The sequence below is a fragment of the Labeo rohita genome, chromosome 18, assembly GCF_022985175.1.
Source record: "Labeo rohita strain BAU-BD-2019 chromosome 18, IGBB_LRoh.1.0, whole genome shotgun sequence".
In the NCBI taxonomy this organism is placed as follows: domain Eukaryota; kingdom Metazoa; phylum Chordata; class Actinopteri; order Cypriniformes; family Cyprinidae; genus Labeo; species Labeo rohita.
The window spans coordinates 30,602,305-30,616,300 of NC_066886.1; the positions used below are offsets into that span (position 1 = coordinate 30,602,305).

General features: G+C 36.1%; 1 protein-coding gene across 3 annotated transcripts in view; it reads right to left on the minus strand.

The window, feature by feature from the left end:
- Positions 1-13,996, minus strand: part of nectin1b (nectin cell adhesion molecule 1b) — a 242,958-nt gene that overhangs the window by 34,836 nt on the left and 194,126 nt on the right. For all 3 annotated transcript variants that reach the window (XM_051135296.1, XM_051135293.1, XM_051135295.1), the window contains exon 7: positions 11,822-11,915. In XM_051135296.1, coding sequence (XP_050991253.1) covers positions 11,822-11,915 — 94 coding nt within the window. The remainder of the gene's footprint in view (positions 1-11,821; positions 11,916-13,996) is intronic.

Consider the following 13,996-nt stretch of genomic DNA (forward strand, 5'->3'; position numbering starts at 1 on the left):
GGCTTATTCGCATCAAAATGACAAAATGCTGCAATTTGCAAATGGGTTTCTGACTGTTGAACAAAATGAAATGCAATCCAGTCTCTCATTCACTGAATTACATGGCTCTCTGGGAAATTCAATTCTGATTGGCCAATCATGGCATTCTGCCATCAATTATATTCTGTATAAGATGTTAATATTTTCAATGTTTGTATAATTGAACTCTATTTCCTGGGTTAGTCTGGTATGACTCTTGTATCAATATATGGACTCTCTCTCTTTCTCTTTTTCTTACATAATACAGATTTTGATTGTTCATGTCCATTTATTTATTTATTTGGCAAGTACTCATATTAATCATTGCTAAATTAACCGTGTCAGGGTTTCAGTGTTTATTTTGGGTTAATGACTGACTGACTGTACATTATTTCTTTACTTAAAATATTACCCATGACAAAACAGATTATAGAAAATAGAATCCAAATTGTAATAGATATATTGTTATTCTCCTGGATTTAGCCACGTCTGTGTGGATATTTTATGTTTTATGTTCCCTGTATCCAAAGATTCATGATGGAAACTTAGAGGATTGTCTGTCTGAAACACTAGTTCTGAACATATAAGCCAAAAGTATATTTTATTGGTTTTTGAACCACTGCAACGAAATAAAAATCCTATGCTGTGAAATACTCTTTGATCACAGTTCATATTTTCACACAAGGAGCCCTTAGGGATCTATGACTTTGTTTTGAAATGTTGTCACACCAAAAATACACATTCGGTGAGAATAGGCCAATTATGTGAATGGTACGGCAGAGTCTCTGTTTATTTCAAGTTCTTGTTATACTGTAGTAGTGGTGGTTACTAGGGGGCCTCAGTAAAATGATAATAATAATAATAATAATAATAATAATAATAATAATAAATAATAATAATAATAATAAATAATATAATGTAATTGAAAAAAAAATACAAACTATTGTTTCCAATAAATAAATAAATAAATAAATAAACAATAAATATTTCAAAGCCAGAACTGCTACTGTCACTTTTGAATAAGCAATAATAAGTATCGGATCAAAGAGAATTAGTTGTACAGGCTGTTAATGTTGTGCATGCACGCCTGTGAATTCACAGAGCCGTTTATAACAGCAGTCTGTTTCTCTGAAACTGATGAGCTTCATTCAAAGGGTTGTTGGCCACCTGCTGATCTCTCCGCATCGCATGCAAAAGACAACTGGGGATAAAAGAGCTTTGACAGAATGTCTCAAACATGCACACAAACATGTTTTTCTGACTAAATTTAAGTTTTGAAATATTTCACACCCAAAGTTCCTCCAGGGGTCCAGAGGGAAAGAAACCATAGACATGAGGATGCAAAAACATAAAAATGGTTTACGCAGTGATATGCATAGAGTGGCGAAAACAACATCGGGCTCATTTTTTGAGCCACACAGCACAAGAGAACAGCCACCTAACAACTGCTGTAGATACAACATGTGCTCTTTTGCCTATGAAAACGAACACAGCAGAAGAGCGCTTTCCTTTCGTCATGTTTAATGGGGTGTGCAAAACCTCTTCCAACTAACCGCTAGACGGAAAAATGATGCCGAGCCCATCCAACGAGCTCAGCCTCGGTCTCATTGTTTTCAGAGCAATTTTCATTAGGCTTACAGTGTGCTCCTTATGAAGCCCTTCTCGCTTCACTGGCAGCAAACGCAATGTGTTTAGAAGTTTGGGATGGGATAGTTTCTCAACCCTTAAGTACTAAAGCGGAAAGTCTTTTCCAAACCTAAATAAAACGTCTGGAGCTGCTTGAAATTGCGACTGTCATCGAATGAAAGAAAAGCGAGAACAATCAAGCGATAGCAGCCTGCCTTTTCGTATTTTCTTACGAATCAAAGACGAGGGAAGACAACAACAACAACAAAAAACAAAACAAAAGACTGAGCCGCTTACATGTGCAGCCGGGTGGTTGTTTGGCTTGGAGGGCTGTTTTAGTGGTTTGATGTGACTGAATCGAAATGCTTAAATGTGGGATAATCCTCCAGCAAAGATGGCCTTTGAGTAAAGATTCCCAACAATAACCGCCTGCCTATGTCACATTTCTGAGGGATATCTATTCACTGTAAAGAGGACTTTAGCTTTACGGAAGATTTCTGAGACAGTGGAAAAAATTCAATTTAAAGGAAGAATAAAAAGCTTTGCTGCCTCTTTGTTATGGCAGCCAACTATTTTGTTTCTTGTTATCTCTTCCCTGGGGCCTTGCTGAGAGGAACGGGGAGGGAGGAAAATGCTAGGAGGCTCTCGCAGGTTCCCTCATTACCTAAAAGTAACATGGGGACCGTGTCAGTCAGGCTTATAGTGGCCTTACAAGTACATGCTGCTTATTGTATTGGAGCAGGTACAGTACCCTTTGGGTCAGCTTTGGGTGGATTCTTTAACAGGTCTCTCCTTTTGATCTAAATTTAACTGTACAAGAGATGTATTGCATAATTATTCAGGGTCATGTGTGTGTTATATTGTGTAATAAAGCACAGTCACTTTCAAAGACTACATCAAGTGGCTTGAAAATTTAGTTTTATTTTCTGTGTTGATGAATTTCCTATTGAAACTAATCTAGTTCTATCATGACAACTCTCTAAAGATTTTAGCATGGTAACAGATATCACAATGTTAATGTGTTTGGTCTTGGTGGAATAGATCAGCTACACTGCTGCTGTTGAATTGCTGCTGCAAAGTAAGTACAGTGAATACTGTACTATGCCAGTATGGTGCTGCAAGTATTTAAGACATACTGCTGCTGCACAAATAGCATATGTAATAATACAGAACAGATCATATGTCACAGTTCTTCAACTTTTAGTTTTGATATCTATGGACTCTTAGTTTGCTTTTCTTTTGGTTTCCTGCTTGTCATTTGTTCTCATTGGTTTTTAGGTGTGTTAGGTCATTAGTCTCGTTTGGTTCCCTTTTATAAGTTGTATTCCCTTAGTCTTTTGTTGTCCGATTCCTGTTATGTTAAGGTGTGTTTTCTCTGTCTCCAGGTTTCTAAGTTTGTTTATTAAAGTATTTTGTGTTTGAATCACTCTCTGATCCTCCATTCTTGCTCCTTGTACACACCATTCGGTGACACTATACAGGTGGAGCTGGGGAAGGAGGGTTTTCAGATGAACTCTGAAAGTGTGCTGCGAACTGCTCTAGTGAATGCTAACCAGCTATTTAAATGTAAAGCAGCAAGTTCATTGGCTTAGTTTGCAACATGAACCAGTCAGCTTGTGCTGAGTAGTTTAACAGTGTGAATATCATCCGTTTGCGTTAACGACCCATCAGTCTGCGCCATTCAGAGCTGACAGAAAATGGCATTTGCCTAATAAACTAGCCATTAAAACGTACTAATATCGTTGGCTTTTTGACAAATTGCTTTTGTATGTCGTTTTGTATAAAAGCAAATGTAAATGCATAAATGTAAACAGTAGGGGTGTAACGGTACACAGATGTCACGGTTCGGTACATACCTTGATTCGAGGGTCAAAAAAAAACAATTCTACTATGCTAGGTTTCTTTTCATTTATTTTAAACAGACCGTAGTAAAAAAAAGAAAAAAATCCACCTACATGTGGAAATACTAAATATTATATCAAATTAATGTCATATATTGGCTATAAAATCGGCAGTACATATATACATACAAGGAATAAATACTTGAATTATATTTAATTTAGTTAACTGATAGACAAGGGGGGGGGGGGGACTGTATGACACGTAACATAGCCTATATTTGCTGAGTTTCAGTTCAGTTTTTTGACAGAAAGGAAACTCAAATGGCAGAAAGCGACATTCTATTTGTTTTTTGTTTAAGTTGATTTTGCTGGTATGAGGAAAGTTTAAGTAATCACGCCGGTGCACACAAACACAAAACATATCAGTTCCAGGCTTTTAGCATTGCTAACTTGACAGCGCAGTTGGTACTTTATCAAAATAAAACACAGTGAACTAAACACCAGTGCGCCCGCCTCACTGTGTCACCGTTAGAACGCGACTGAAGTACAAAGTCTATAATTTACATAATAAATAATAGTTTAGCATTTGGATGTAAATATTATGGAATATTTGGATTTGTGCTGAATGAGAGAGGTAGGATACAAGAGCACAAAGCTCCATTTTGCAAACAGTTGAATCTGCAAGCCTTTAAAGTAACGTTATACTCTTTTGTCACTGAGAGACACGTTCAGAATCAGCACATGGTCACTGTCTAGTGGGCTTTGTTTTCAAGTGCGGAACTCCTGGCATTCGTTGTTCTAACAGAGTTGTATTACTGATTGAAGGCGATTTGCCTATATTCATTGTAAGGCCTCATGCACCGAACCAAGATGCCCGTACCATGATGGTTCGGTACGAATACATATCGTTACACCCCTAGTAAACAGGAAGTTGTGTTGGCAGTGTCTACAATCTATAGTCTTTACTTTACAGCAAATGTCTGCTCATTTTCAACACAAGATGCAGTTCCCAATAATATATTCACCAACAACAGAAAATATTCAGGGCAGGGCACGATTTATTGAGAATGTGAAATGTGTTTGTTACATGCCAGAATGAAGCCAGGTGATTAGAGGGGAGAGGCTGTGAAAGAAAAGGGGATTTGTGATGTCAGTCAAAAACAAAAGTCATTTCAAAGGTGGAGAAAGACAAACATTATTTTTCTATAGAATAACGTTCAGCGATAAATCAGGCCTGTCTCACAAAGTGAGTTAATCTGTTGGTTTAAAGTTGACAAAACCAATTAAAATCCAGTTTCAACTGAGTTTTGCTGTCTCACAATAAAAACATTTTCAGTCAACTTAGGGTTTGACACTGAGTTTATGTCGAACTCTGGAGCATGTGCATATGATGACACTTACAGCGAACATAAAGAGGTATGTGAAATGAATGAATGAACAAATAAATGAATAATTAATTAATAAAGTATCACATTATTATTATTATTATTATTATTATTATTATTATTATTATTAAATTAATAAATAAAAAAACACTACCTTCCAAAGTTACTATAATGAAGAAAAAAAAAAAAAAAAAAAAAAAGAAGTCCACTGATCTAACCTACACTCAAACCAGATTTTATATCTGCTTTGTGAGACAGGCCTTAGGGACGTGTATTAAAAAAATAACCTGGGTCCATTTGATTTCATGTTGACTTTAAAGCAGCCCCTTTGAATGTCTCTGAAGTATTTTTGAAGTTCAAGGACACATGTGTGCTTACATGAGATTTGATCATGATGTGTCTGCGGTGTAATTGAGGCACACCAGGGTGATGATAGCAAAGAAAGTGGTTTAGTATAGCAGGTATGTATGTGCACACTTAACTTTCTATAGAGGTCTGCCGTAAGCAGTTTCCTAGCAACACCGACTGTGAGGGCAACTCTTCTTTGTTTATACCAACAACAGGTCTTTACTTAACAGGCACACCCTGCCATCCAACACAGAAGGCCTGATCTTATTGAAACTTACATGAAACAAACATTTATGGGATCTAAGAAGGGCACAGGATAAAATGCACACTCACAGATACACAGAGGCCAGACATCCGAGTCAGCATGACTCAAAAAAAAAACAAAACAAAACAAAAAAAATAAAATCAATGACTCCTTCAATGCTTAAAAAAGCACAAAAAACACATACACAAACTCAAACACAGTTGTTTTCTGCCAGAGATGGATATGTATGGGAAGAAAGAGGAAGGCAAGACACCTGCAGTTTATAAATGCAACTCGCTTGTGATCTCCCCTATGCTGCATGCTTAAAGATCAGGGAGACTCTATCACAGCCTGAACATGTTTATAGTCAGGTTTTTACAATTCTGTGCCCCGCACGGATTCTTTGCTTTCAAAACGGCACGGCTAGAGCCAAATGTCTCCGAAGACATAAGGAAAATTCAGTTTCCAGATGCGTTCGGAAAGATTTAGTAGAATCACTGCGACCTTCAAAAGACGATATCGATTTAGGGAAGTTGATTTTGCGCAGCTTCCTTTCAAATTAGCATTGTCCACCAAGGACAGCGTACCTCATTTTGAGTACATAGCCAAAGACAAATGCAAATGCAAATGCTGATGTGTCATGAATGCTAATTACAGTATTGGACATCTGCATGAAACCTCACATGGACTGAGAAATGTCAACATAGCATAATCTCACAAATTAAAGAGGATCTGTGTGGTGCTAATTAATGTCATTTACATCATTGACAAACATCCTGTACAGTGTGGACAACAAAGGAATGACTTTTGCCTTCAGATAAACAACACTACCTCTTGTGGAGAGGGGTGGGGGTGGGGGGGTTAACATTAACATACAGTAAACCCTGTTCAGGAACTGCTTTGTTCTCTGTCACTCTTATCAAAGTGTTTTCCTTATATCTGCTCCCCTTAGGTAGCATTTTTAGAAAGCACGGAGTATCATTCCATTGCTTTGCCGATGATACTCCACTTGCCACTAAAAACCCAATTCAATCTTTGAATTTCCTTTTAGCTTGTTTAAACGATATTAAAAATTGGATGGCGGAAATCTTTTTGAATGCTAAATGAAGAAAACACTGAGGTCATTGTTTTTGGCCAGCCAAAAGATTCTACTAAATCACTTTTAGATTCAAGCCCATTGGCACCATATTTTAAAACACTGGTAAGAGATTTAGGTTTTCAAATTATTATTGTACTCGATTAGAATCCATCTGGAATGAGGCAGTGAGGCTTTTAAAGAGGGTAAAGAAATATGATTCTGTTTCCCCAGTACTTGCAGATTTGCATTGGCTCCCTGTTTGTTTTAGAGTTAAATCTAAGATTTTCATTTTTGTATATATATCATAAAACAATCAGGCACCTTTGTACCTCTCAAACCACTTGATACCTTATAACCCCCCTAGAGCCTTGTGCTCAGAAACCATAAACTTCTGGTAGTGCCTAGGTCAATTTGTCATCAAAAAGATGATAGAGCTTTTACTGTAATGGGTCAGTTGGGTTAGTTGCCGCTACATATCAGGTCTGCTAAGTCTCTGTCAATGTTTAAAAAACTGCTGAAAGCTCACTCTGGGGTGCCAGCTTATGTTAGTTAAACTATACAGTAGGTCAGGGGTTCTCAACCTTTTGCAAGCTGGGCCCCCCCAAAGCTGGTTCATTGCAGTTGGCAATGTTGTGTTTTTATATTTATAACATTTGAATACAGTTCAGCAACATACATCACACGACCTGACGACCAAGAGAGCTGACAATTGACCATCACTTAATTTCACCTCACGATTGAAAATGTGACACTGATTTCATATGACAGTTCAACAAACAAGTTAATAATATTAAGTCACTTATATTTTTGATGAAATAATGACTGTTTTGGTCTATTTTAGCAGCGAAAATAGATCCGATGAATCCAAACAAAGATCACGAATTTGCATTTTTTTTTTTTTTTCCTGTTTTTTTTGCTCCCATCCTGTAGCCTACTCGCGCCCCCCCCGCAAGAGTGTCCGCCCCACCGGTTGAGAACCACTGCAGTAGGTTATATATGATTTGTTAGATTGGTCAATGGGTAATTGTATAATTAGGTGTACATTTAGAATTTGACAATGTGAAGAAAAAAGTTTTCCTGTTTCCCAAAAACTCAAACATGACCTTACATAGCTGCTTTGAAACAATCTATATTGTGCTATATAAATAAAGATGATCTGTAGAAATATGTACATAAAATACCATCTATGTTTGCTACTGTCCACCATGTTACCTTTGACAGTTAACTTAGTTGACATTTTTAGTGTTTTGAGCCTATACTCAACATGGAAGCCTAGAACTATTGAGCATATGGTATGTAAAAATAAAAATATATTTTCATAAACAAAACATATATTATATTTAAATTGCCTTGTTAATATTTGCAGGAATAATACTTATGTAACACTGTTGACAGTCAGTTAATCCACTCTTGAAACAGGTTTGCTAGTTTAACCGATATCAGGGGAAAGAGAGAGAAACACTTATTTTTGAAGTCTTGATAACCTAATCTAGTCAAAGGCAAAACTATGAAATTCATTTATATTTGAGGCAATTTTCATGCATAAATACAGAGTAGAATGACCAACTTTACAAAATCAGACAGTTGAATACCAGGGTTTTATGTGATATAAACATAATTTTTGAACAAAAGGTATTGTTTTTTCAACATATAGTAGTGTGATTGGGAAAAATATAATTGTGTGCTAGAAAAGTAAGCATCGGGGCTTTATATCGAGGAAAATGTATTCAAAATATACTTAATGGACATGAGATGTACCCACAATTATAGAATGGCCCCAATATGTGTGTGACTGTTTTTTTTTTTTTGGTTGTTATTTTTTTATGTAAAGCACTTTGGGCAACCCTTGGGGTTTTTTTAGTAGTGCTATATGAATAAATAAACCAAACCAAACCAAAGTGTGAATGATCGCAAATCCCCCTCACAGAAGAAATAAGTTTTGCCATGTGTCTAAAGTTCAAAGTACACATGATTTACTGAACCTTACTCATATCAATTTACAGAAGTGTATATTTAATGTGCTGTGTGTCATACAAAAGTGTATGCAACACCTATTAAGGTATATAATGCATGGGTCAATGCTCAGCATTACCCATTTATGTTTGGTCTACATATTTTCAGGACAATGTGTAGGTTAATCTGAAATTGCTTTGGAAAGTGAATTATGCAGAGGAAAAACCTTAAAGACATTGTTCTAAATTTGAACTTTAAGATATACAACCAGACCTCATATTAGAGGGACCATACCATGGCCACCTCCAACAGAATCGGCCAATCAGAATGCTGGATCTGAAAGGTGCCAACTTGCAAAACCTTCCTTCTCAGAAATAGACTGAAAGGCTCTCTTCAAGACAAAGAACTGTGCTAAGTAAAATGTGGTAAGCCAAGTGCTAAAATACGCTGTGCTAAGTAAAATGTGGTATGCCAAGAGCTAAGTTATGTCATTCTAAGCTGTTATTGCTCTACCAGAGAAACAAAGACGTTCTGAAAGAAGTGAATTTGGGGAGTTTTGGAAACTGCAACAGGAACAACAACCACAAGCTTAGTGCCCCCCATCTTCTGCTACAACTTCAGAACCTTCTTTTCAGTGATCCTCTGTTAGAATCTTCTCCAGCAACTTTTCCTTTCTCCTGCATGTTCCAGGCATATGGATCTTCTGTACACACTTCAGAACTTTCACCTTCAAGGCTCCTGTTTGTGTGTCACCAGACTAAGGACCTTCTCTGTGCTCAGGAGTTCGTTCACCAGCGCTTCAGGTTTGAGACTATGAAACAGGTCTGACTTCTTTCTTCCCACTGGAAAGTGGCCCAAGTCATTGCCGGAAGACATTGCCGCTTAGACTCAGCATATGACCAGGCGGAACGTAATTATCACTTTTTCCAAACCTCTTTCCAGAGACCGTTGACATTAGAGTGTATTTGTCAGTTTATGATTATCTTCCAGGAAACTTCAGTTTATCGTTCTATAAGATAACGTAGTAACATCCATTTCAGTTACTTGCATTTTTCAATCTTTTGCACTTTATCCATTCATTGTACCCATTACTCTTGTCTTTCTCTTTGTTCATAAAACCCCTTTTATTACATTTGTGTCTTCTTTGTGGTGATAATGCAGTAAGAGGTTCTACAAGTTAACGGTATCTCACAAATTCCTCAGATTGGTCAGACTAGAGCTTCCTAAAATTTATGTAGTTCTTTTATATAATTTATTCTTTGTATAGTTTATGCAAAATTCCTTGGCTTGTGCCCTGTAAAATAGTATGACCAAAACAAATATTAATATTAATATTTTAAGCCCAAAGCCATTACACTGGTGGTGGCTGATATCATTACAAAAATTAGAGAAACAATAGGTAAGCTGTTACGCTGTAATGACGATTGTAAGAGCATAGGTGTGTTTACTTGGAACAAATTCTGACTTAGACCACAAATTTGGAAAAGAAACCAGTGGTACGAGTGACAGATCATCACATGATTTAGCTAGAAAACAAGGAATGTAGGAAACTAGATAGAATCCATTGCAAACTGGAAAATGTTAAATAGCTGCCGTGGACTCCTGACTTACATAGCCTTTGGACTGTATGACGGCATGAGATCATCTTTGCATAATAGCCATCACTCGTTCAAGTTCATCTAGCTGGATCCATCACAGATTCACAATCGCTTCAACATGCTCACTGCTGTTGCTGGGTGCTTGTGCAGCAATATACTTAGGTTGATACTGGATTTTTTACCAGACTTTTTCCCTCAATGCAGTCGGGTAAGCGACTGCTCTATTTTCAGTTTTGTTGAAGGTGATTAAATCAACAGCTTTTCAGTAGCTGTTGAAGAAATTAAATTAGTATTTGCAAGCAAACACTCTGCGATGGCACTCCTTGGTTCCTCAGGCGGAATTGGAAATAAGCTGTTTTAAATTAGTGCTTCATTAAAGTGAAGCTAAAAATGACCAAAAACCCATGCATGGCGTTGATGCACTGCATAAAAAAAAAAAAAAAAAAAAAAAAAAAAAAAAAAAAAAAAAATTTGGTTTCTTTTGATTATCATCAGAATTGTTGGATCAGGAGAAACCAATTAACCCGTGTCTAGTGTAAGAGTAGAGAATGCAAATCCACAAATCATACCATTTTACCTTTTAAAGCACAGCTGCAGTTTAATATCAGTAATATATATATATATATATATATATATATATATATATATATAATATTTATTTATTTATTTATTTATTTATCCAGCTATGATGCATTAAAATAATTAGTTCACACACAAATAAAAATACTATAGAAGTCAATGGCTACTGTCAAATGTTTGATTATCTACATTTTCTGAGCATCTTATTTTGTGTCCAGCAGGAATAAATAAAATAAAATAAAATAAAATAAAATAAAATAAAATAAAATAAAATAAAATAAAATAAAATAAAATAAAATAAAATTAAATTAAATTAAATTAAATTCATGGTTTGGGATAACATGAACAGAATTTACATTTTTGGATGAACTGTCCTTTTCTTTTTACAAATAATTTCTATATCAAATAAAATAAAATAAAATAAAATAAAATAAAATAAAATAAAATAAAATAAAATAAAATAAAATAAAATAAAATAAAATAAAATAAAATAAAATAAAATAAAATAAAATAAAATAAAATAAAATAAAATAAAATACAATAAAACAGATATTCTACATTGTAATAATATTTCATAATATTGCATTCTTTACTGTATTGTAAATCAAATAAATGAAGCCTCAGTGATTATAGATATATTATTTATCTATCTATCTATCTATCTATCTATCTATCTATCTATCTATCTATCTATCTATCTATCTACACATAAGCGCATAAAGCTAACACTAGCAACCAAAAGTGGTTAGTATAGTGCACAAATTTAATATCAGACCATGCTGAATGTGCATCTTATTATTGTACTTCTTGTACTTTGGTTGACATACATAATAAAATTGACATACATGTAAAATATGTAAACATAAATCATTGTACTATAGAAAATAATCCCATTATAAAGTAGATGTAATTACAGGGAGTGCAGGAAAATAACAGAAATGACTGGGTGTTACTATCAAACTGAGGCCTGACATCATTACACACACCTAGATCACAAAACAAAAGGTTCTAGTCTGAAAAAGTCACATTTCTTGACTTTATGAAGTAAAGAAATGTGAAAGCAGTGATTCAGAGGCAGACTAAAGATCATGGGTGGAGGTGTAAGTGTTTCCTGAGACATGTCGTGTGCGGAAAAGAGGAAGACGCCCTACCTGGATCTCGTCAGATGTCAGGCCGCCTTTCATGTCGCTGCTCTTTTTCTTGGGTGGCGGAGGGGCCGGCTTGTGAGCAGGGGGGAGGTCAGTCCTGTTGGAGGAAAAAGAAAACAGACTGACACCCGGTACCCTGAGAGCGCTTTCATGCGGCCGTGGCTTAAGCCTTATGTGAGCACACGTAATGAGGAGTCGTGCCCACGTCTGCCTCTCCCGCCTGCCGGGGGTTTGATAGGCATCTCCTTACACTGCCTTTGTTGTAGCCAGTGCCATTTCAGCCGTGCCCTTTCAATGGCTCTCACTAGCCACAGAAAAAGAGAGAGATAATGAAACCGGATTGTAATGGGCAAAATGGAGAGGAAAGAATGAGAGCGCAAGGACAAGGGGGGGTTCGAATTATAGCCCACCAATGTTCCCATCAATCCCTTAAAGTGTCAGACAGACAGCAAACAGAGCACACGGGTCTGATCCATGATGTGAGACGCAGTAGGGCAAAGTTGCACCAGCCATTTGTTACTCCAATTCAGAGTCGCCATCAAACCGGGAGACAACGAAGAGCGCTGTGAAAATGTCATGCCACGCCTTGTGAATTTTATCGTAATTTGCAGATGTGATTTAAATTGAGACATAAAGTTCACACTAGGTCACACATAACTAGCATCGGGTTAATTTTGTTGTGCTATTAACTAGTGCTGTTCAATTCCAAAATTTGTCATTCTGGATTGACGTGGTTCCTCACTGTTGTTTTTATCTTAATTCGATTGATTGATTGATTGACTGACCTGTGACTACATGATATAAAGTCTTACACCCTTTCAAAACATCATTAGTATTCATTGATTATTATCAGCATATTCCCTGCAGAATCAATCAATCAATCAATCAATCAGCCTATGCTGGTTTGCTAGTCTTAGCTGGTATGAGTTGTTCAATCTGGTCCTCCAGCCTGTACAAGCTTGTTGATAGGTCAGCTGGTCTACCAGTCTGACCAGCTAAAGAAGTGGTCAAAAACCCTCTAAAATCAGCCTGCAAACCAGCTTTGACCAGGCTGGTCATAACCAGCTTAAGCTAGTTGGTATTAGGAGTGCAGCATTGGTTTGGTTCTTTGGTGCTCCAATGAACTGAAAAGGCTTTTAAAAAGAAGTCTCTTCCCTTTGATGGGAATCAATTCTAACCTTTGGAATCGATTCTCAGCTCTACCATTAATGCAAAACTTAACTAGTATGTCACAGGCTTGCTGCAAACCAAGCAGGTCTGTAAATTTGCATGGATTCCAGTCGAAAGCTATCTAATAACAGCAATTTTATTTTACATGGAGCAGGTCACCTCCTGAAGGCTGCCGTCTTAAAATGACATGACTAGCTGAATACAGTTCTCTTTATATTGGTAACTGCTATAACTGTACTAACTTTGAACTAACTGGTAACTGAACCATTTATTTTTGTGTTGAAACTAATCATGTACAAATATGATAATATAGTGTACTGTTCTGCATTAAATAGGTGAATAATTTTCTGCTCAAGTTAATCTAGCAACCCAGTTATTTATATAAAACCCTCTCTGTTTAACAGTAAATTAAGCTAATTATCAAAGTGGACAAGAGATGTCAAAAATTAATGTTTGCCATGAAAAGCCATTTGTAAATATTCAGCTTTGATATTATATTCCTCTGAACCACTAGATGGCAGAAAAAACTTGGTGTAGCACTTTCCAAAACATCCGCTTTTCAAGATACACATGCAAATTTGGCTGATCCTTGACGCGATCACATGCAGCAGTGCAAAGTCAATTCTGTGCTTACTTGATCTAATATTTGATATTTATTTATTTATTTATTTATTTATTTATTTATTTATTTATTTAAATGTTGTCGATTTACACAGCAAATGAGAATTGCTAAAATTCTTGAATATATCTTGAGACAAAGGTCTTCTTCGATTTTCAGTTTTGTTTAAGATAATTAAAACAGTAGTTTTTAAGTAATGAAAGAATATGTACAAGTATGGTATTTTGGGGTAAAATTGCCCCTGCTGTTGTGGCTAAAAGGCACAATAATTAACATGTCAACTAGCAGAAGGCTGAATTTTCCATTTGTTCACATGACATGGTTCAGATGGTAAATATCATATATTATGTTGGGTGTCCATCTCAGAGATAATCACCATGTTCAGAAAG